Below are 25,311 nucleotides of genomic sequence, written 5' to 3'. Positions count from 1 at the left end.
CCATTAATTAATTCTAAAGGTCTAAAAAGAAACCAAACCCTTTAAAAAATAGTATTTCAGCATTTACTTATTAACAAATCCTAAGGAAATATGATTTTCAGAGGCTGTAGTACTTTTCTTCAGGTGACAAAGAAAATTTTCAGTACGTATTCTAAAAGAGGGGCAACAAGAACCTCTTGTCTTCTTTGTAAAAGCTGACTCCATGCTGATAAATCCATGGGGAATAGTACTGTATCCACTAAGTTCTACAAAATGCCTGCCTTCAGTGCACTATAAATACAGAGTTCAATATGTTCCCCAGAATGGAGCATTCCACCCACACATTGAAAAAAAATGTCAATACTGTAACTTTACAATCATATTTCATACAGAATTTAAGTATCATTACAGTCCTTTAAAGCTCAAACCAGTTTAACCACTGGGGTTATGCTGAATTTGTACATAAAGAACTTAAAATGACTATATGTGGACAAAACGTGTAACAGTTTTAAATTAATTTGTTTAAACTGCACATACCTTGAAATGCTATCACTCTGAGATGAGGATAGGTAAAAAAAAAGAGAAAAAGAATAGATCAGTCAATAATTTAATTTGGTACAATATATAACAATCTGTGAACAAGTACAGCTAAACAACAATGTTAAATGAACATGCTATCCACCACTAGGTACTGTCTGAACATTTTCAAGCTTCAATTTTGTTATGTCTGGAAAAGAATAGAAATATGTGATACAATGTGCTTGCCAAAATATGGTTTACAAGGTTTTAACATTAACCTTACACTCTAAAAGTCCTGAGTGCCCTAAACATTGGAGTAATTTCAGCAGTCAGTGCATTCTGTTATTCGCCTGCCTGTTATTAAAGGCATCAGAACTGTATTCCCTGAATTCACTATTCCTTCTTCCTCTCCTCTAACATAGCTCTAGTAACTTCAGTTCAAACTAATGATATAAATTAAGCTACAGGATCACTTTTTCAACATAGTATGACTGGAAACAAGTTACGACACCACCAACATAAGTACTTATTTATTTAAATTACATAGTTTCATTTTTTATATTACTTTCATTCATTCATTCATTCATTCCAGGTGAATTCAAAGGCACAAAATTAACTCTCTTTATTTGACAAGTGAAATTTAATTAGAAGTGATGACTTAAGAGCGAGGGAGTGCCCTTTAAGCATTACATCAGTCATACAAACCTTTTTCCCCTCTGGGTGGTTAATACAGATTCATAATTTATTCCAATTATAATAACAACCTTGAGTGCAGACATTTCAGTCAAGAAATTCTACTGATGTATCATCACCTGGACATCCTCCGATGTTATTCCCCCAGCAGTGGCTGAAGCCCTCCCATAGGGTTTTCTGGGGAGCTGATGTGGCTTGCTTGGTTTGTTTTACAGAAGGAAACCAGATTTTCAATATGCAGAGTAAAACAGCCATGTTCTCCACAATACACTCAATTTCCCCTTTGACACCTTGAAGTACATTTACTGCACAGAAGATATCAGAAGCGCATGCTGTAGCCTAACCACTCCTAATAAAACATTTCTATTTTCTGTTAGAAGTATGAATAATGCTGTGAATTAAGAGATTTTGCTCAATATGTTGGTGTGGTAGCACCAGTTAGGTGGCACACACCTATACATAGATAGTTTTTAGGCTACTGGCCAGAAGAAAACTTACTCTCACCCAAGCAGGAGTCTCACCTTGCATTATCCATCTTACGTCTAAGTATGATCAGTGTGAGATTACAGAATCCCACCATGTAATCAACGACCTCCAAAAATCCCTTTTCCACTGATTCCTTCTCTGGGTGAGAATAAACAGAGAAATCTTTGTCCATTAAAACTTTAGTTTTCTATTTTTACAAGGACAGCCACTACAAGAAGTAAACCATTCCTAAATATTTCTGAGCAAATACGCTTCCTAAAGGCTGTTTTTCTTTGCTTCTAGTGGACTCCCCATGGTGCCGTGGGAATGTGAAAACTTTCCAGATCTCCATTCCCATGCTGCACTATAGCTTCCCAAACGGAAAGGCAAGTTATTAAGTCACATAGAGACCATCTTAGAAACAGAATTTTCCAGCTACAAAAGGGGACAAAAAATGAACTGCTGAGGCAAGAGAGCAGTAATTACTACAGGCAGGAAAACACAAACGCAGCCCATTCCTGCACTCCTAGCTGAGGCTGGGAACCTGAGAAGCCAGACAAGGACGCCGTAATCTTCAAAAAACTGTCCTTCAGCAATTTTGTGCTCCCCAAGAGCTGTAAATCCCCGCTCATGCTGCTTCAGCACCATCCTGCCTCCATACCTCACTGAAAGAGCCTCACATTTCTCAAGCACATGCCTGTTCTTGCCCCCCTCACTTTTCATAAAATGCATTTGGGTTTGGTTTGGAGAGGTTTTTTTTTGGGGGGGGAGGTCATTTAGCAGTCTTAGCTGTTTTCATTATTTTCCCCTTCAATTTCAGTCAGTTCTGCTCAGTTCAATTTTTGACATTTAACAAAAAAAAAAAATGTGAAAAAGTGTCACTGAGAATATGCAAACTTTGCATAAAGCTCATCTGAGGACAAATGATGCCAACGAAGATATGCCTGTGCATCCAAATCACATGAGATGGGTGTTCTTTGTACAGTCATAGAACTGAGCAGATTGAGCAGTCACAGTTACACTGGGAGCACAGAAGCAGTAACAAAAAACTAAAACATACATATCCTTATCTATACAACCTTACCCTGCACTATCATTATACAGACTCCAGAGATCTAAATAAACTGCATATTTGAAAAGTGCACTAAGCTTCTAGACAAGCACGTTACATTTTAGTGAGGTTATGATAATTACTAGTCATGGAAATAAAATACTAAATTCAGGTGGAATTTTCTGTACTTGTTATAAATGAGTGTTTCTGTAAAAGCACCACAGCAGTGAAACTGAGAAGCAAAATTTGAATACAGTATTTAATCAACACTACTAATCCAGTTTCTCATGTTTACTTCCACAGAACCAAAAGACCTAATGACATTTATTATCCTAATATCGCTAGCTCCCCCCCTTCAGAAATCATGCATCTGATCTGTGGCTCAGATAAATTTCCAGGCCATTTCATTATAACCTAACCACAGTTGTAGTATCTAGTCAAAGGACTAAGTTTTTTGTTTGTCTGTTTGTTTTAAATTATTGTTATTTTTATTTTTTAATGCGTCATACTGAAAAATAAGCTTCACACAAACACATTTTAACTTTGAATCCTTTATCTACCAAAGCAATTTTCTGACTTCCTTATTTTTAAATGGCTATCCTAAAACTTAGAACTAAGAGCGTCTTTAAGAACACCACTTTCTTATAAGAACATGGCATTTTTGTGCTAATTGAAGAAAAATTCTGCCCTTAATATTACAAAGCCTAAGCAAAATTTCCTAAGAACATCCAACTGTAGAAGTGCTTAGTTAAGTCTAACTTCTTTTTAATAGCTCTCCTTTAGCTAAGGAGTCAAAAGACAGTTCTGAAGTACTGAAAAACAAGAAATTAAAACTGAAATCTTACAAGACAGTTCCTTTAAAGACTGCCAACATGAATAAAATAATGATTTTTCTGAGTCCTTAAAAAATTCAGACTAGAAACTATTTTGTCTGAGGTCCTTTAATTTTCTCTGTTGCATGCACACAAGACCTCCTTCTCTTTAGTTAGTTTTAATTCCTGAGTTACCACCAAAGCCTTTGGAAGTTTACAGTTATCACTTTCCACCTCTGGCTTCTAGCTTCACCAAGCAATAAAAACCCAAAAAACAAAACCAACAGCAGCATCAGAGTAATACATATTTTCAGCATTTCTAAACTTTTTCTTCCAAACAGCAGTACATCAAAGAATCAGCAGAATTGAATGGGTTAACTATTATCTGAACATCTGACACTGTAATTCTAGTTTACTCGTATCTCTCTCCTCTCTTTTAGTATTTTCTGCAGCTGATGTGACTAAAGAGCTTATATAAATTTAGCAAAATCAGTTTATGTGACAGGGAACTGGTTCATATATTCAATTTATTATTTCACAGTTCTCCATACACTCCTATCTGATATTATTTTGATTTATAATGAAACCAGTTACCAACATCTTCTGTAGGAAGTATACAGCCTAGGAGAGTGTTTTGACTCCTAAGTCAAGCCATGAGTATCACAGAATCATTAAAATCAGAAAAGATTCAAGATCAACCTTTTACTGAACACCACCACATCAACTAAACCATAGCACCAACTGCCACATTCAGTGTTTCTTGAACACTTCCAACAATGCTAACTACACCACCTCCCTGGGCAGCCCATTCCAAAGCTTAACCATCCTCTCAGTGATTCTTCCTGACGTCCGACCTGAACCTCCCCCAGAGCAGCTTGATGCCATTTTCTCTTCTGTTGGTTATTGCCTGGGAGGAGAGACCAATCCCCACCCAGCTACAACCTCCTTTCAGGTAGCTAGAGAGAGTGATGAGATCTCCTCTGAGCCTCCTTTTCTCCAGACTCAACAATCCCAGCTCCCTCAGCTGCTCCTCACAGGACTTGTGCTCCAGACTCCTCAGCAGCTCCGTTGCCCTTCTCTGGACAAGCTCCAGCACCTCAATGTCCTTCCTGTAGTGAGGGGCCCAGAACTGGACACAGTGCTTGAGGTGTGGCCTCACCAGTGCCGAGTACAGGGGGACAATCACTGCCCTGGTACTTCTGGCCGCACTCTTCTTGATCCAGACCAGGATGCCCTTGGTCTTCTTGGCCACCTGGACACACTGCTGGCTCATGTTCAGCCTGCTGATGACCAGCACCCTCGGGTCCTTTTCCCCTGGGCCACTTTCCAGTCACTTTTCCCCAAGCCTGCAGTACTGCAGGGGTTGTTGTGACCCAAGTGCAGGACCTGGCACTTCGCCTTATTGAACCTCATAAAAGTGGCCTTGGCCCATCAATCCAATCTGTCCAGATCCCTCTAAAGAGCATTTGTACTCTCCAGCATATCCACACTCCTACCCAACTTGCTGTTTTCTGCAATTTTATAGAGAGTGCACTCAATCCCCTCATCCAGGTCATTGATAAAGACCATGAACAGGACTGGCCCCAATACTGAGCCCGGAAGAACCCCATTCATGACCAGCCTCCAGCTGGATGTAGCTCCACAACTCTCTGGCCACTTTTTAACCCAGAAAAAAAGTGTGCCTGTCCAAGCACTCTCAGCCAGCCAGTTCTCTACACAGAAGCACCACACGCACATTCAGACTATGAGGTAATTACAGATTTAAGAATAATATGTACTACTGGGAGGAAATAAAACAGGACAACGCATTTATGTTAATGTGACATGGAAATAAAAAATAGAGCAAACCAAAAACGCACAGAATTAATCTCTTAACTACAGTATTTAAGGAATGTGTAATGTTAGCTTTTACAAAAAAGAGAGAAATATCATTTCAGTTTTATTCCTCAGTAATGAACTCTGTAGTGTGTTAGTCCAGGTTTTATGTTCAAAGTAATACATTCTGCTATAGAGAAATTACATACATTGTGCTCTTCAACTCTCTATGCTTCATTAAATTAATTTCTCATATTATTTTTTAATTATAATAATGACAGCATTTGGTTTAATTTTAAAAGGTTTTAATTAGTGCGCTTAAGTTATTGGACATAATTTACCAGAAAATAAAAAGTACAGATGAAAGATTTTTGCAGGACAGAAACTGAAAGGTCCCTCCAAGAACTTGCTGTATCATGTCCCTGACCTGTGTGTCAGAAATTTAATCTACATTTTCTGAATGACAATTCTATATAATCAGAATGGAAGACAAAACCTATCAGTTTTGGCCACTGTTGATATCTGAATCCAACTTCAACAGAAATTTTACAATAAAAATGCATCTGTTAGAAAGTTAATGAACAAATTATCTTTCTTCAATTACCTGACTTTCTCTTTTATTTGTTCCTTCTTCTGAATCGGATTGATGATCCTGTTCATTTTCATCACTCTGGTGAAAGAGGTGGGAGAGAAAAAATAATTGTTGAAAGCATAGCGAGATTTTAAGGCATTCTAGACTTTTGATATGAAAATCTAAGACCAGCAGAATACTTTACAGAGAATATACAGGATATGTGAAGAAAATTCTCAAAGAGATACATGTTTTCAGTACCAGAAGGAGATGAAACCTAACTTTGCATTTGGCATATGAAAATCTTGCTTTACGTTACATATCGATCCCATGACAAAGAAAAGGGAAGAGGAGCCTGAAACATCAACTATAACCTTTCTATTCTGACAGCAGTACATGGCTACTTGTAATGTGCCAAATAATGACTCTCCTTCTTACAGCTTTGGTATGTACGCAAAATACTGCACTGTTGAAAGTTAGATATGTAGTTCTGATCACTGACAAACACTAAATACTTATTTATCAAAGAGAGGAAGTTACTTGAAATCCACATAATGCTTTAAATCTCTGAGAAACCATTTGCATGCAAGGATAAAAAAAACACCTTATAATGAAAAAGAGTCTTACACACAAATTTTGAGATACCTTGTAATTAACAGCATTATAATTATTACATAGCTAAGACTTCTTCTCTCTCCTCCTCCCTGCAATTTTGATAACATACTGTAAATTTCATATTAGGTTTGACAAAATTTGAAAAGAAAACTTAAACACACTTGAAATACTTATTTTGATATTCAACTCACACTCTCTTTTAATATTTTCTGCAGCTGATATGACAAAAGAGATTATATCAACTTAGCAAAATCAATTTATGTAACTATGTGACAGGGAACTGGCTCACACATTCCATTTATTTCAGAGCTTATTATAAAAAAATTCTTATACACAACTTTTAAGATATCTCATAATTAACAGGATTATAATAAACAACATAATAAAACATTTGTTCAGTAATTATTGTGTTTCCTTAGATTATGATTAATTCCTATTAAGTTACGGTTACTACAGTGTTCTAGAATTCTTGTTAGCACTATCAACCAAACAAAGACTTAATTTTGATTCTGCTCCTGAAAGCATCAAAACAAAGAAAAACAGAATATATAATGGGAAAAGCATAATTTTTTTTTTCTAGAACAATTAGTTATATACTGTACTAATTCAAACTATTCTCTATTTTAAGAGTACACTATGCACAAAGAGTGCACTTCGCTATAAGCAAAGTTTACTTACATCTTGAGTCCAAAAAGAAACTCCTGTAGGTCTTCGTTTTTCTCTTGGTCTCCGTCTTTCCCTTATAGACTTAGGCTGTGACTTATCTTCTTCCTTTTCTTCTTCGTTTTTGCCCCCTTCTGTTAATAACAGCTTTCTTATTCACTGAATTATGACACAATCTAATTTGCTGAAAATTTTCTGAATACTTCTCAGTCTTTAATTTGCTTGCAATGTGTTTTTTTTACCTGAAATAAATCTGCTGTAGAGCTTTTTACCACATACAGGGTTTTCTGTAATATACACTGCCCAGTATATAGCTCTAAAATACTCTAAATACTAATTCCACCTCAGCCCCCTAGACAAAATGTTTCAATGTAACAATAATCCTAATAATTCAAACATCTGTGTCAGCAGATGCATAACAGTACAAAGGAAGAGACGATAATTCTTCACCATTCTTCATCAAACAAGCTTTCTTTGCTTACATCAAGAACTCAGTATTAAAAATAATTCCAACTTTTAAAAGTCTATTAAGTCCTCCTTAGAGTCCTTCTTTTCATCACAGTCATCTCCATCTTTGCTCTAAGGAAGAATAAAATGCGATCTCCTACATTATATTATTACTGTATTACACGTCCTTTTTCTTCAAAATAAATGCAACTGCAATTCAAAACAGACATAATACCTCGGGATTATGTTTGCTTCACTGTATGTTTGCAAGTAATTTGTAAAAAAACCTAAATTTAAACAAACCTAGCCAAACCAAAGTACTTTATTTATTATCACAGTCTATTCATACTCTGATGTTCTTTTATTAAATAAAGCAACCACAGATTTGAGTTCAGACAGAAGCATCGCTAATCACTAAAAATTAAAACCCACCATCAATAGACTTCAGAGGTAAATAAACATTTTCGTGTGAAGCAAGAATTAAACAGGAAAGCAGGGAAACACAGATATTTGTGGTGATTATATACCTTATGTAATTAAATAACCTTGGACTTGACCACTGGGATTTCAGATGGTAATGTATTTCTCCTCCAAAGTCATAATGTGAAAAAATATAAACCCTGCTGTAGTTAATCTTTACCCATGAAAATCTTTTCCACAGAACAGTGTAGAAAGAGCTTCCTAGAGTAAGTATGCATTACTGAAGAATCTTAATCCAAATTTCAGTTCACTTTAGGACAAAGGGAAAAAATCCAGAAACCCTATCCCTGAATCCTAACCCCAACAATTTCCTCAGAAAATACCATTTTAAGGAACATGGCAAGACTGCTATTTAATTCATGGAGATTTTATCAATAGATGATTTTATCTGACCCTCTGTAGAACAAAATTTTTTATTTCAATCAGTAACCCTATTAAAGCCAGTGATTAATAACTTGAATTAAAATGTTTCTCTCAAGTCAACTGTGACAAGCCTCCAAGAGAGACCAGATTACACTGCACGTCAACAGGCTCCTCCTTTGACAGGCAAAGTATCAGGCACAACATCTCTCAGAATTATAACATGTGATTCACACTTGAAATGAGGGCAAAAACTCTGACATCAGAGAAAAGCTTTTTTGTGATCTCTGAATCATGCATCTAATCCGCAGTTCAAGATTACATAAACCAGTTAAAGTATCCAGAAGTACGATTCCATTAAATATTCTGAACTACCATGGGAAGCATGCCCTTCCCTTTGTTTTCAGCTGCTCATGAAATCCTGATATGTCCTTAAAGCAGTAAAGCATCATTTTAGTCCTTCAGTGTAGAAGGACTGAAACAAAACCCCTGTCATTTACCAACTATTTAATCAAGTAAAATTCCTTCTTAATACCTGCAAATATTTAGACTCTGAAATACGGTATTTGATTATAGTTGCTATGTTAAAGCAAAAGTTAAAGCATTATGTGGATACTTACTGTAGCGTATTTGACACTTCTATGACCCAACGATGGAAAAATACTAAATGGTTGCAAACGACCACCAAGTTCAGAAAATCTTTTTTCCTCTCTATACGCAGGTTTTGAATTTCTTACAGAAGATGGGAACAAGGCACATCCCAGTGGTCTTACATATAACACCTCATTTTGAGGTATCTCTAGAAACATAAGCTACCCTTTGTGAACTAAGAAAAAAAAAAAAACCCTTCAAAAAAAGTACTCCTACCTCTCTCACTTTCCTTTGTTCCACTCCGAGAATAGGCAGAAGTTATACCTATAAGGCTGTTTGGTCTGTTTAGTTGACTTGAAGTTGATAAAGAGCTAGTGGAGGTGGAGAGCGAAGACGTGGATGATGAAGTTGAAGCTGAAGTTGGTCTATAGCGATGATACGGCTATTCAGCAGAAAGATGTCAAAATTAATTTACCAAGATTAACAAATACAAATCATGGGATATTAAAACATTTAACTATATGAATAATTCTTATAGTAGTACCAAAATTAAGTTATTAAAGTTGGAGTCAAGATTTGTATAATTTCTCTACCTAAAGAGACTCATCATGAAAATACCTCTTCAACAGTTCGGGAATATCTTTGTCTATAATCATCATCTTTAGTTTCAGATTCTTTCTTTTCTTCTTGTTTTTCTTTGTCTTGCTTTTCTTTCTCCTCTTTTTCTTTTTCTTCATTTTCCTGTTCTCTGGTTCGTGTGGGACGACTTCTTCCTATAGTTTTTTCAGCTTCTTGAAGATCTGTCAGTGTTACACCCTGTGAAAAGAGCAGCCAGCGAACACCATTTTTAATATATCATTGATATTAATGTAGGTGATCACATTACATAAATAAATATTTTGAACAAAAAATTCAACTTTAGAAAATTACATGTATCTAGTAAGAAATAAATTTTACCTATTCTACCTATAAGCTTTCCTCTTGAATCTTGGAACCAAACATCCCTCTATAAGTGGCAAGTGTTTGTTGTAATGTGATCACCAGATTCTCCAGCAAGACAATTTTTAGTTGAACTAACACATACAGATTGCATAGAAGATCCTATACAGATAATTTAAGAACCCACTAGATGCTTCCAATGCTTCCAACATGACCATAAAGCATATTAAACATTTCTGAAAGAACCCTAAAAATATAACACATCATATTTTCAGAAATGCTCATACTTGGTAATTCACTCCCTGCAACTGGATTTTTAGGCCAGCAAGACATAAAAAATTGTACTGACAGCACTAGAGAAAGTTGTAACTTATTTCTTAGTTTGTTGTTATTCTGAGATTAAAATCTAGTCTTGAAGTAAGCTCAGAAAGCAAACAATTTTTTGAAGAAAGCTTTTCTCTACTATACTTTTCAGCTGATGCATCTGACTGAGACATGGCTCAAAACACTTTGTAATCTATTCTTCAAAGCCAACTTTGCAGCTTATCAGTAATTTAGTTGGTTTTCGTGTTGAAAAAGTTTTAATAGAGTAATTACTCGTAGCTTTTTTACTGTAAAGATTCAACAATAGTTGGCTGGTAGTTTAACCATCATTCAGGGCTCTGAATTAGTACTGAAAGTAAGAGTAACTCTGGTAAGATAAAGTTGTATCAAGAGTGGATCTCTCATTAGGAAAGGTAACCAGAAATATTTGAGGAGTTTAAAATTGCAAAGATTTGAAAGTAACATCAGTTAAAAATGTAGATAGAGATTCGTCCTTAAAACAGGTAAGGACAATGGCTGCAGTATTTTTGTGCTGTTTTTCAGGGCCTATATGCTGATTATTCTCAGTTTGTCAGCAGGCAGTGGTTGGTAGTTACTCCACTGCCCAAAGAGAATTCAAGTATCATCAGAGATACTCACTCTATTTTGCTATTGCTACATCGTTCGCTATGTTAGGACTGTGCTAGTTGCAACTCACTGTAAGGAAGTTGTCACAGAAACTGTGAAGAACGACCAAATATATCAGTATGAAAACTAAGAGAGAGAAATGTTGCAAGGAGACATGCAGTTAGATACTAGATTATTAGCAAGTAACAAAAACCTCTACAAACTCTCTTCTAGTACTTTTCTGTCTCCACAGACACTAGACTGAATGTATTTTTTCTGTGTCATGGATCTTGTTAGCTATTCATGTGTTGGTCAGCTCAATCACATTATCTACAACATCCCCTGCACAGAAGAAAAAGAATTAGAAATGGATGCAAACGAAGTATGTCTGTTTCTCAAGTATTATGTTATGGGTATGTTTCCATAAATGTAGAAGCTTCAGTACTACTATACCTGTGTAGATCTTCTTGACTGTCTTGCTTGCCTGGATCTAGCTTTTCTTTGGGACTCTGACTCTTCATCCCGTACTGGAGTGAGGTATGATCTAAGGAGTTAATTACAAACAAAATTGGCAAATGATCGTTTTTGTACAAATGTATTAAAAGGTCAGAATAAACCCCCACAACACGATACAACTGAAAACCAAAGCAGTCAGAAAAAAATCTTTAACTATATAAAGCAGGTTACATTTTACACATTTCATCCATTTCATAATAATCTATTCATCAAGACAGCAGCCTTAGGACTAAATTAAAATACACAGTGTTTTCTTACTTAACTTAGATTTCCTTTTTCAATTTTCTCTAAATATAACTTCAGTTTTTTTGGTATTTCACTAGTCTAGTAAGTACTTCAGGGATAGAAGACCTCAGGGATTCAGGGATATAGACATTTACACATCAAATATGTGTGTTAACTTTTAACATTACTTGTAAGTTTTTAGAAAAAGCTAAATGTACTGTTAATGCAGAGAATCTAATTATATCACTTACTGCACCAGAAATTAAAAATCCTTGAGGAGGTGGTTACTACATTTTCATATGAATCATTTATGCTTTGAGTAAACCAACTCCCTTTGAAAAAAATGAGTTTAAAAATAAATCCTCATGAAACCCACAAAAATCCTGCAGAGTAAGCAGGTAATTGTAATCAAAGCCAAAAGGCTACTGGAGTAGACAGATGAAGTCTGGACTCTTTAAAGAAATTCTCCAATGCAGGTAACTGGGACAAAAAAAAAAAAACCCAAACAATTTGTATGTATGTAAAACCATAATTAAAGAATTTAGAAGGTCTTAATGCATTAGTTGATTTTCTACTACAGAATATTCTAGGAATGCTGCTATAATTTCACACTGTTTTGAAACCCATAGATTAGCTGAAAATTAGAAAAAAAAATTTGAGAAGCAAAATCAGAAGGTTACTAAAAGGTTGCTTAAAACACAAAGCCTCTCTGAGCTTCTTTAGCTCAGATTCTGTATTATTTTCCTGTATTAATTGGCTAATGATTCAGTAGTTGGCCAGTGATTATGCCATCATCTATTAACACTTAAATAATTCATGTATGGAAAGAAAAGTTGTTTGATCATCTAATAATACATTTGTTAGCCTTAGCACATACTAAACACAATACTGAAACCATTCTAAGACTGAAAAATAAACTTCATTTACACAGTAAATGAAGTATCACTACCTATGTTCTAACTCTATTAAACTAATTACCCCTAAAACACAGGAAAATACTTACAATTAACTACTACACTTAAAAATGTTGAAACAACTCCTGTTGTATGACACATCTCAAAAAACCTACATTATGATAATTTCATTTCCCTGTCCTATTCTCTTGCAAATAGCATTTTTCATTGACTTTCCATTTTCCTAAAGCTCTGGGCCCTATATATATTAGGAAAAGGGTGCCTTTTAGCTGCTTTAGCTAACGTGACCTGAAACATTATCCACCTAAAAGGTTTTGAATGCAGACAAGTATAATCTTTAGGGCTTGAAAATTGGTACAGCTTCTTGCACATAAATTAGTTTTTGGTAACTATCGTACCTACACCTACCTCCCAGTAAATCTGAAATACTTTAAATTTTTCATGATAAAAAGATTTAACAATTCAAGTTTGTAATTTTCTTCCCTGTTTCTCCAAATCAATCCTAAAAATCATACAAAGACTATAGCTTCAGCTATTCCTAAAGGATGTGCCATTACCTGCTTCATAACTAAAAATAGTTTATAGTGTCTTAATTTTTAAAATATCTTTGGAATACTGTGTCAAACATACTTTCTAAATACACAATTTCAGTCTATAGCCACAGACTAACCAATCTCTTAACTTAAGAAAAAATTTAGTATGTAATAATTAATATACATACAATTTTTTCATGTGCATATAAACATAATATACACACACACACACACATATATGTATCTGTATATATACAGATACATATGCCTGTGCTGATATTTAGAAAACTACTTTCTCACATGCAGCAATTATTCAAATTGTGTTGGTTATTAAGATTTAATGGATATCCTAATACAACATGAAGAGTGCCTCTACAGCAGTATGTTACACAGTCATCCTAGTCAGACAAAACTGCAGGTATCTAAAGCGTGTGTAGTATGTGCACATTAGTATAAACATACTAATGAGAGTAAACAAGATAGCAAAAGCCTTAATTCTAAACTTCTTGCCTTTACAGATGATATGAGACCAAAATAGCATTTGCATTTTAAAATCTGAACTATTTTTGATAAAAAAAGATGCATTTTGTTGGTTTTGCTTTTAATTTGTTGGGTTCAATCAAATTTCACTTTGGACAAGGCCTATTCTGACTATGGTTGTTAATACATGTGGGCACTTCCTAAATTATGGTGGGAAAGAATGAAAACATAATCAATAATCCACATTTCCCTCTAAGTTATTTCAGTTTTGGGTGTAAGGAAAGATTATGGAAAACAGGCTACCTCAATTAGGCCTAAAGCTATAAGGAATCTTTAAATGCTGCTGCCTTAAGTGAACCAGAAGAATGCAGGTTTCTTGTGTAATAAGGAATAGCTTCTTTACCTCCTTGAACATACAGAGATACACATTGATACATGAGTTACATTTCAAAACTACTACAGGAGCAACACAAAATCTGAACTCGCATTTCAGCAGAAGGGTTAAAGGATAAACATTTATAAATATCCAGAAGAAGAAGAACCCAGGGAAAGCTAACAGGAATTAACTATCTTTTGCAATCTTATTTTTGCTTCCATATACAGCAGGAAACAACTCTTTATGGAAACATAAATATGCACCAATCCTAGCTCATCTTCCATATAACTGTAAACAGAAAAACACACTGTATTCTTAAAATAAGATTTACATCAGCTTCTTACTCATTTTTCATACTGAATATCTCTTTTAAGCATTGCCTTTACAATTGTATAATTATGTTTCAAGTAGAAGAGACCCTAAATGATGCAATGATATAAAGAGAATGTGTTGGGTTCAATACTTTCTTTTCAGAATTGCCAGGCATACAAAGTAGGTGAAAAATGCTATGCTATAACTTATTAGCATACTGCCAGCGGCACACTAGCTCAATCAGCAGCAATGTACTTGTAGTAATTAATTAATTACTCATTATTTTTAAATTAGTGTTTTTACATAGTTCTATTATGGGTATTTTTAAGAGGACTCATTTAATCTATTAACAGAAATATAAATATGAAAATACCACACACCAAATGAGAACCCAAGGCCAGTCAAAAACATATGGCATCGAAGTTTAAATTTCATGAATGGTGTCTACTAGTACTAAGCTCTTAGATAAATTGAAACATGTTACTAGTTGTTTCAATATACAGAAAGAAAACAACACTGCTTTACATACTGTATTGTCCAAATCTGTAGTAACCAACACATTCCTTTAAGTAAGAAAAAAAGTTATAAGTTTTGTGTAAGAGCAACATTACTCTTAGGACCTTTACACACCTCCGTCTCTCCCTGACCTCTGATGTTGAGGACACAGTGCCAGAAGTAGCTGTAGTCATGGCTGTGGTAGTGGCTGTAGCATTTACAACAGATGGTGCAACAGGGACGGTCACTGCTGTAGGAACACTGTCCTTTTCTTTCTCAGTACTATCCTCAGCCCACAAACGATTTGAGGTACTACAGCATAACACGCAGCAACACAAAAAAAGAGAAAAGGAAACAGCTAAACAATGAAAGCACTTTACTAAACAACTAATAACATGTAAATTGAGGGATGGATTTTTTTTTTTAAAAGACAGACTGAGAAATGTCTCTACTACGAAAGCTCAACTTGAGCTATTAAATTGAATAAATTAGAATTAGCAGTTCACAATGACTGAACTTTTATTCTTCACATCTAACATTGGATTTATTCTTTTATACCAACATGGCTGTCACTTTACAGTAGAAAGCCATTCACAATTTTTGAGCCAAATTGTACAAAATCAAAACAAATTTAACAGGAAAGTGAAAAAATCCAGAGCCCCAGAATCTACTAAACAAGAACGCATGCACATACATAAGCACACAGTAGACCTGACAAAAAAAACCCACAAGAAACGAAGTGTGCTGGTGCCATTACCTGCTTTGTACACCTGCTGAAGTAGAACCCATTGTACTCTTCGCAGTAGTGTTTGTGCTGGCAGGCAGTGTTTTCTGAAGACCAGCAGAAGAGGTAACTGTTGATGCAGTACTTGGAACATTAGAACTTATCAAATCATCTTGTCTTCTACCAAAGGAACCGCTGAAAGAGAGACATGTACAAAGGCTGCATTTATTACTTATCTTTGCTCATTAAAATATCACCAAGCAGGGATGACCCAATAAATTCCTGCCCATATATTCTCTGCCTCAGTTGAGTTTTGGAAACTTCTGGGGCAAAAGAAGCATTTTCTTCACTTTTTCCTTGACTAGAACTTTTAATTTATGACTTCAGAGGGCAGGAGACATGTCCCTTAGTCCTGACCATTACTTCACACAAGGAGGAGAAGAATGGAATCTCACTTGTTTATGTAAGACTGTCTTGATCACATCTACTAAAGTATTCATATAGGGCCCCCAATGTCCCATTTTTAAACTGCTGTTTCACCCACACTGAATACCTCAGAAAATGCAGAACTTTACTGCACAGCTTGTCAGAAAAGAAAATGTCACTCCTCTTATAATTTTAAACCAATTAAAAGAACTGACTTAAAAAAACCCCAAATACTTAAATCATTCTCAGAAATAATAACCTCCCACTCCGGTTATTCCCTCGCTCTTCAAGTTATAAAGAAGACCCAGTGGCTTCCAAATTTTTATCCATTGGTTCTGGCTGAATACATTTTGCACTACCAGGTCAGAATGTTTGCCCATGACTAAATCTCAGAATCCACAGTTAGGACAGACAGAGCATCATTGTTACTAATTGCAAAAGCTTTAAGGATAAAGATGCTTCTTTGTCATCCTGCAATTGACAATTTTTTCTATCAACTTCAGAATGACAAATGAAAAATAACAGTATAAGAGCAACCAAAGAAATACACTGTTAAAGCATAACTTGCAATTTAGAAGTGGTGAGCACATTTTGTTTGAAGACTGGAGTGTAAATACTGGTAAAAGTTAACATGTGAAGATTGTTCTTCTCTATCAACTGTTAATCTGTTGATACTTTCTATCTAGAACAGGAAATCTGAGCAACATCCTTCCTAAACTTGAAGTTAGGAAAATTGAGAGGGTTTTTTTTTAAGGCAGGAGGTTATCAAGGAATTAAGATGTATTACGCAGTATGAAACAGCCTAATTACAGGCCACTGATAATACCAATTATTTATTGAGTCAAGACTCAAAAAAATGTTGAGTATCCATCACCACATACACCAGCAGCATGTATCAATATGCAGCTTAGTTAACTTTTTTTTTTATTTATTCTTTTGAGTTATTCATCGCTCCACTAATTACAATGAAGAACTTGACTTAAATAGCTACACTGAAACTACACAATGAACAAAAGTTAATCATGCATATATTTGCAGGATATGATTCCTCCTGAGAAAATCCTGTAAGTTAGGAACTAGCACACCCAAAAACTATTTTCATATTTTCATCATTTACTTTGCATTCAAGTTAATTTTATCTATGCATTCTATTATACTGATATTCAACGTAGGTATGGCTATGATTTGCCATTAAGGAGAGCAGCCCAAGACTTTCGGGACTGTCATGCAAGAACCAAAATTCAGAGACAATATTTTCTCTCTTTTCAGATACCAAGCAGAATTACTTCTATTTCAACATTTAAAATAGTTATCTTTGACTACTGAACTCATCTGGAAAGAGTCAAATTAATCCCAAACTGATATAAATCATATGAAAAAGGAAGCATATAATTTTAATTACACAGCAATTGCTGCAATACTTTAAGTTAGTAAAAATGATATAGTTTTAAAATCAGCCCAACTATTACATCAGCATGCAATACATACTTTGCCATTATTATGAACATTTCAACATGTTACCATTCATTTTTTAACTGTCCTTACAAAATATTTCAGTACTTGTTTTCTTGATAACATCTAAGCTTGACAAAAAAAAAAAAGAAAAGAAAATCCACACCTTCTTTGATAACTTGTGTTTAATGATGTAGGACCTTCATTCAAACTGTTTTTCTTGACATCTTCCTCCCATTTTCTCCTGGTATAGGAACTGCCACCACGTATTGAACTAGCAGATGAGTCTCTGAAAAAAGATTTTAGTTTAGCAATCTCAAAGAAGGCTGTTCTTGATGTGAGCTGAACAGCAGCTTCAAATTAAAACCATGGGTAACACACTTAAAATAAACATAACCAAATAGGAATAAAATTACCTTTATGGACAATAATTTTCAAGCCCCTGTGGAAAAATACCACATTCCTACTAACGCCATTAGAAATATTGGGAAAAAGCAGCATCAGAAGAAAACTGCTAAAGAGGATTTAACCAGGATAAAATCAACTGCTGGCTTTTCTCTGTGACCAATTGTTGGCTTTGTTTTTCTCAGAAAGGAAAAAAAAAAAAATATCTACCTGTTTGCCCCTGAGATTATCCAGTGTAATAAAGGGGAAACTGCTTGGGTTTTTTAATAGCTGATTTACCAGGATTTTTCATTCTTTGATATTATAAGAAGTTGAAAAGCTGACAAGCCTTCAGAACTCATGATACTGTAGACTAGTGTAAACAGGCTTGCAGTAGTCATTCCTGAGTGGTCTGCCATGCATCACTAGCTGACATGACTTTAGTTGTAAAGAATTTCCAGACTGTTGTTGCAGTTCATAGCAGCAAGAAACAACCTTGCAAAAATCTACTTAGAAAAACTATGCTAAAAACTGATACTGAGATTCAAAAACTGAATTTCTAATAAAAATGTGAGTTAAAGATTTGAAGTAAAGTTCAGACAGAAGCGAAAATCCCTATGTCTTTCACAAAACTATGCATAAAAGGTAACCAGGAGTACAGAAAATAAAACTTTGTAAAGATGTATTTTATGTTCAGATACCTCTGGCCATCAGAATGCACCTCTTTTAGCACAAAAATTTTGCTAGCACTTCTGCAGTTGGAAACAACTTTAGAAAATGATGAAATAATAACAATGTAGTGTTATTTTTTACCAGCAAAGAGAAATGTAGTGAGATATCATCTTACACAGAAAGGTCCTGCTGCATGAGAAATTTTTCATAATTACTCAAGGTTTCACTTTGCCAAGACACAGTAAACTTTTGCTGAAGCTCTGGCTACTCAGCTGAGGCTGGGTGTCTGAGATTTGTCATCCTAAAAGCCCAGCTAGGATTCATCTTGAAGTCATTTCCATCACTCACAGTCATTTCCATCGCTAACATCCCTCAGGATGTCAGCTGGATTACACTACGTTATCGATACGTGAGACAAGTAGGTGTTCAGATAGGTAGAAGCAGAACCTGGCATTAAGCCAGGCAACAAGGACAAAGATCTGTGACAAAGGCAGAAACCTTCATAATTTATTAAGGTACCTGTAGGGCAGATGGTTAAATTCTACACGTAAACAAGGTCAGAATAATTGTCAAAAATCTCTTATGGCTTTAGGCAGGCAAGATGGGTTTTCTACATACACTAGGCAAAGTACTGGTGCCTAAACAGTCTGGCCTAAAAGGAGGCTTCATCTCTGGTACCCCAAGGCATACAGAAAGTTCTCAGAAAAATCAACTGTTTGGTGAGCACTGGGACAAATGAGACTGGTGACTGCAGTTAAGCCAATCCACATGAGAAAAACTGTTATTGCTGACAACCACTTTTGGAACTGTGCCTGTGAATAAGGCATGATGGTTAAGACTGGCACATCAAGGACACAAATAAATCTCAACAAAAGGAAAACTTAATCCCTTTGTTACAACCAGTAACAGCTTCTAAGAAATAAAACTGTAAAGAAATGTTTGTCCAAATCCTTAGGTATCTTCTACTTAAGACACTTTTAGAGAACAAGTTTTCGAAAAGATCTCAAAAGAATAAAAACTGAATAATAATAATCCCTGTATAAACAAACCAAAACTGGCCAATTCAGTCTCAAAGAATACAGTGCTCCAGAGAACGACAGCACAAACAGAAACTCCAAACTGTCCCATTATAGAAATACAGATTAAAAAGCATCTGGTCAAGTAAAATGAGAGATGCTAACAAATTACACTGCACTTTAGAGGAGCATGAGATCTGGGATAACCCTCTTCCAAAACAGAATTTGTCACCCAGAGACTAAACTTCAGCAATTTCCCACAAGCATAAGAGAAAGCAGTATTTACCTTGTGTTTGCACTGAACCAAACCATTCTCAAGAGTAGCAACAAAGATACTCCTCTTCAGGCATAAAGAAATTATCAGTCTTATAGACAAGGAATACAATAGCACATTTTGAGCAATTAGAGGATTTTCAGTTCAGGCCATTCTACATTCAGCTATCCAGACATTATCCAACAAAAAGCACGGCATTAGGAAGACCTTTAAGTTCTGTACTATGCATTCTACAGTAATTCAAGAAAATGTCCCAGCAGAAGTGAAAAATGGGAAGGTTAAGTTACAGTTATGTTAAGGTAAGGTCATATTACATTCTGACAATGTAAATACAACATGCAAGTACCCAAATCCTAACAGGTAGGAAGCCTATACACCTCTTTCTTTTGTACTGAAAGCTATAGAAGAAGTATCAGCAAAGAAAATGAAAATCTACTAAAGATGATGAAAGGTCAACATATAAACAAGAACAATAGAATGGCTCTAACCTAACTATGATCTCTCTACTGCTGCTGCACAACATGGTTTGAAGGAAAGACTATAACAAACATATCATTTTATTATTATCAAAAGTAATAATGGAGCCCAGTAGCAGCACTTCGTGACAAGATAAAGCAGTAAAATACTTTTAGCACCCTTGAGTAGCTTACAAGTTTAGGACTTCTTATTTTGAATTTTATTTTCTTCCCCAAGAAGACAACACTCATTGCCCAGTTCTGCTCTTGTCACAGAATAATTTGGACTTTAAGAAGGGTCATTATAATTTACATGATCAAAAACCTTCAGGAACTGGATTACCACATGGATTAGCATAATATATACAGCAGGATGCTACAAATTAGCATTGTCTTAAAATACGTTAAGTTTGTCAGCCACTCTAAAATCAAGTAATTTTATATTTAAAAGAAATTGTAACTTCAGAATCACCTGTTTTCTTTTTCATCAATGTCAGAGGTACTGGCCAGCCGTCTTGGTATTGTAGGTGCAACATATGCAAGTCGAGTTCCTTTTCCATCTTTCTCCTGAAAGACACGTATTTTCTATTAAGTGTTACTACTATTGATCATACTACTAATTGTTTAGAAAGTCATCATCCTTGACAGCTTCAGCTGTATTTATTGTGACCAGATGATACAAATGAGATTTAAGCTTTAGTAAAATATCATAAAGACTATGGCAGTGAAAGGAAACTGTTAATGTTTTCATTCCAGTGAGGTGACTCAATTTCTTTTTTCTGCTTTATGGCAGTACAATTCCAACACTGATAACTGAAAGCAACTGGTTCAGTATTTTTATACAGTAGAGCAGATTATTATTCATAACCTTTAAAACAGAAATACTTGTAATTGAAACAGAACCACAAGTTCTGTGTTGTTCAGTTACCTAAACAACACTTTTTTCAGTGGTTCAGCGTATCCATGCTTAATTTCGTAAATAGAAAATCACTACAAAATGAAAATGAACCCAAAAGGGACTTCTTTTGTTTATAAGATTCTTTCAACATCACTCTTTAAGTGAGACCAAAACTATCAAACCTCTCACGTCCCCAGAGTGTAAAAACTACTACCAGCATTGCAAGTCCTAAAATGGGGTTAAATGCCAGACTTGTACTCCAGATCACTAGGTAATGAAGGTGCATATTACACATTAAGAAATGCTACACAAAAGCTCCGCAATTTAACTTTTTGGAATTTTAGTACAGAATAGCTGTGTACTACAATCTTACTTTTACAATACATTATAAACATCTATACTAAGAAAGTTATATAAATTCCTCAAAATGCTGTTTTACACTTAATACTACTACCTTTTCTTTGTTGTCCAATGAAGAGGAAAGTCTAGGACTTGAAGCAGAACGCATAACACCTGCAGAGTCCTTTTCTTTCTGAGCTTCTTTGGAAGCAGTAATCTCTGCAAGTGCACCATAACTACCAGTTTTTCTAAGACCCAACCTCCATGAAGCAGGAGACTCATCTTTCCTCTCTTCATCTTTGGGAGAAACCTTGGTTGTAGATGCTGGAAACTGTAACACACATGAAAATGAATTTATTTTATTAGTTTACATTACCTGTGGTAATTCATGCTCCTTGCGGAGATTTCAGAACACAACTGCTTTTAATAACCATGAGTACCAAATTCGTAGGGGAGTTGTAATGAGAGGCAACCTCTTTTTCTCTTAAATTAGTCAATGAGGTAAGAAATGTCAGACTGGTCAAGGTACACCACTCCTCTAAAAGTTAGCTTAGGAAAACCCACACTTTGTAATACACACTGTGAACTTGAGATGCAAACTTAGAAACATGCAAATCAGGTATTAACATTTTGATTAAATATGTTATTTTGCAACCTGTACATAAACCTGTGCACACAAAGAACCTCACCATAGATTTTTCACCCTTACTGGGCACAAGAACAATGCCAGTCTTGCGCAAGCCCTGCCTCCATGATGCAGGATCTACTGACTCCACGATAGGCATGATAGGAGGAATGAAATCATACTAAAGCCAATTAAGACAAGACAAAGAGGAAGATTGAAAGAATGGAAAACAGAAACAGAAAGTTGTCTTAACACCACATAGTTTGCTCCTATGTTTATGTTACATAGGTCTTCGTTACAGCACAAAATACCAAAAGCAGTAAGACACTTAAAACCTTAGTAACAGATTCCTGCTAAACACAGCAAGTTTAGCTCATTCAGAAGCAGAATTACAGTTTGCATAGAAGAGAACAACAAAGCCTATGACCTAACAAGGTCCATGGCCTAAATCCTCACACTGTTGAGAACATGGAAAGATTCATACTAACATACCCCTTATCTTCTTATCCTATATCATTCATATCCTTTAATCACATCCCATGGTAGCTTAGCTACCCTCCCAAACTTGCTTTACTTCAGTACCCACAGTCAGAGAACAGCACTATTGAATGCCATGTAGACTGAAGAAAACCCAAATTCAACCTTAGTACACTGCATCTGCACCACCTGTGTGTAACATATGGTTTGGCCATCTATGGTGTAAAAGCAGAAGAGCAGCTGCAGTAGCACAGATGGTATAAACCTGAAAAGGCATGTGCAAGAGTAGGTGAAAGATCACACATACAGTGCTGCTTTACCGTCATTAGTAAAAACGCTTTAAAGCCTTTTTGTTCATTGATACAAGCTTCAACTACTCCTCTAGAGCACATGTACTTGCTAAGTTACACAATAATCAGTCTCGATATAAATGAGCATTTATTTTGTTGCTACAGAAGGCTCTGAGCTTTTCATATATTAGTAGGAAAATAACTACAGTTTACTTTTAAACTGCACCTTTTACCTTTGAGATCAAAACATAAACCATTAATTATTGCATAATAAAATTACAACAGCATATTAACGATTTGTAAGAGGTTATAATTCAGCTTAAAATCAAACTTATTTCTTCCTATAACAATAACCTCCTTTTCATTTAATCACACAACTGCATCTGTTAAATTAAAGGATACTGTGTAAGATGAATCATCATTAGATTCTATTGTGAGTATGAAAATACAACCCCAGTAAGCTCCCAGGAGCTAAATACACTACATACTATTCCCCTAGAAGTATGTGTTTTCCCTCTACTGTGGCTTCATTATATCACAGCTACCATTTCTCCTGAACATGCTTTTCAGAAGCATCAGTAGTGGGTTACACTTTCATTATGATGCATATAGAAAAGTTGTAATGATTGACAAATGAAGACTTACAAGATTACTATCCAGTTTGCTCTGATATTCTGAAAGTTTCAGTTGTGTACCATCTTCTGAGTATGCATTATTATCTACTGTAATTTCTCCCCCAGGCATACCTATCTTTCCTTTGACAAGCCAAATTAAAGTTCATTCAAATTAACCTGTCATGTAAAGTTACAAGCTGTAAAAAGCTTCAAGCATGCAACATGGCTTTGCTAGGTGTGTTTTCGAGCTGTCCATTGAGAAAATGTTTCCTAATTATCTAGCTCTTCCATGAGGTCCTAACCATATTGAAGCAGGGATGAGACCTACAGTACTTTATGCTGCACAAATACAGGCACAGAGAGACAGTAGAACAGCAGCTTTTAGAAATTTTGGAGGAGTCCAACATAGAAAAGACTTTCAAAAGATGAAGTTTAGCTTCAGAAAAAACAAGAACTCAACTCAGTGTGCAACAGATTTTTTTTTTTTAGGAGAATCTTACATTCAGCTACTTCGTGATTCTGTATTTTAGATCCCAGTTGAGAATTAAAACCACTCAAAAATTAAAAAAACCACAAACCACAGTTTCTGGAGAAGAACACAAAATATTTTAAGAATCTGTGCATAATTTCACCAATTCACTTTGGTTAACCCAATCCACTCTTTACACTAGAATCAAAAAATGTATGCTTACCCAGAAGAAAAGAAATGGAAAATCACAAAAAAGATATTTTACCTTCTTAACAGGTGATGTAGGTGGCCCTTGACCACCAGCTACTGAAGGCGCCGTCACAGCTACCGATGCTGACTGTGTACTTGTGGTATTTGCATTATTAGCTGCCAACATTTTGGTCTTATCTGCAAAATATTTTCAAGATTTTAATTTTCATTTTTCTTTCACAATTTCTTCACCTCTACACACAGAGTAGAATTTCTATCAAACAAATTTCACAGTCAATTTTACAAACAGCATTTTATTATTTATTCCTCAGTGTTTTCCCCATCACTCTCAATTTGTATCTTAGCCAGGTCCACCTTTTTTTCTAAAAGGTCATGCATGTAATGGGTTTTTTTTTTGTATGCAGGAAGTGTTACCACTCAGAGATGCAGAGACAAAACCACAGAATCATTCAAGCTTAAAGTGACCTCAGGAGATCACCTAACTTAACCTTCTGCTCAAAGAAGGGTCAATACTGCCTACAGACCAGGTTGCTCAGGGCTTTGATGAGACATATCTTGTAAACCTCTGGGGACAGAGATTCCACAGTCTCCCCAGACAGCCTGTATTTTAGTAGCTGGCTAATGAGCATAAAAAAATGTAATGGTAGGAGGTAGGTTGGCATCTAATCTGATCTCATTAATGCATATAAATATCTCAAAGGTAGGTGCCAAGAGGATGGTGCCAGACTCTTTTCAGTGATGCCCAGTGACAGGACAGGGAGAGATGGCCATAAACTAAAATACAAGAAGTTCCACCTCAACATGAGGAAGGACTTTTTCACACTGAGGGCAGCAGACACAGGGAGGGCATGGAGTCTCCCTCTCTGGAGGGAATCAAACCCACCTGGCCACATTCCTATGTAACTTGTTCTAGGTGACCCTGCCTTGGCAGAGGGTTGGACTAGATGATCTACAGAGGTCCCTTCCAGCCCTGACTACTCTTTGATTGTGCGATTATGTAACAAATAATTTGAACTAAAGAAGATAGGTGCTAACTCAAAGTGAAATACTTATTCTCGGATAACGGTGTATGTTGAGTTCAAAGAAGTGATTAACCGCACAGAGAACCCAGCCAGGAATTCTGGACACCAGAATGAGCTGAGGCAGGGACTTGCCTTCCAGAGCGCTGACTTTCCATTTGCTTCATTCCTTCTTTGTCCTGTTTC

General features: G+C 35.6%; 1 protein-coding gene across 3 annotated transcripts in view; it reads right to left on the bottom strand.

Moving 5' to 3' along the window:
- The window catches only part of PPP1R12A (protein phosphatase 1 regulatory subunit 12A), a 116,467-nt gene that overhangs the window by 15,683 nt on the left and 75,473 nt on the right, over window positions 1-25,311 (bottom strand). For 2 of the 3 annotated variants that reach the window (XM_027896085.1, XM_027896083.1), the window contains exons 9-20: window positions 24,162-24,283; window positions 21,537-21,752; window positions 20,657-20,751; window positions 17,550-17,672; window positions 15,539-15,700; window positions 14,917-15,093; window positions 11,384-11,474; window positions 9,680-9,877; window positions 9,338-9,503; window positions 7,199-7,317; window positions 5,939-6,004; window positions 517-533 (exon numbers count right to left, since the gene is read on the bottom strand). In XM_027896085.1, coding sequence (XP_027751886.1) covers window positions 517-533; window positions 5,939-6,004; window positions 7,199-7,317; window positions 9,338-9,503; window positions 9,680-9,877; window positions 11,384-11,474; window positions 14,917-15,093; window positions 15,539-15,700; window positions 17,550-17,672; window positions 20,657-20,751; window positions 21,537-21,752; window positions 24,162-24,283 — 1,552 coding nt within the window. The remainder of the gene's footprint in view (window positions 1-516; window positions 534-5,938; window positions 6,005-7,198; window positions 7,318-9,337; window positions 9,504-9,679; window positions 9,878-11,383; window positions 11,475-14,916; window positions 15,094-15,538; window positions 15,701-17,549; window positions 17,673-20,656; window positions 20,752-21,536; window positions 21,753-24,161; window positions 24,284-25,311) is intronic. The other variant, XM_027896086.1, reaches the window with a different exon arrangement.

This window comes from Empidonax traillii, unplaced genomic scaffold (assembly GCF_003031625.1).
Source record: "Empidonax traillii isolate 1590-97213 ecotype Southwest subspecies unplaced genomic scaffold, ASM303162v1 scaffold477:size924519, whole genome shotgun sequence".
In the NCBI taxonomy this organism is placed as follows: domain Eukaryota; kingdom Metazoa; phylum Chordata; class Aves; order Passeriformes; family Tyrannidae; genus Empidonax; species Empidonax traillii.
The sequence above is the reverse complement of the archived record's forward strand: the minus strand, read 5'-3'. Positions and strand labels throughout refer to the sequence as shown.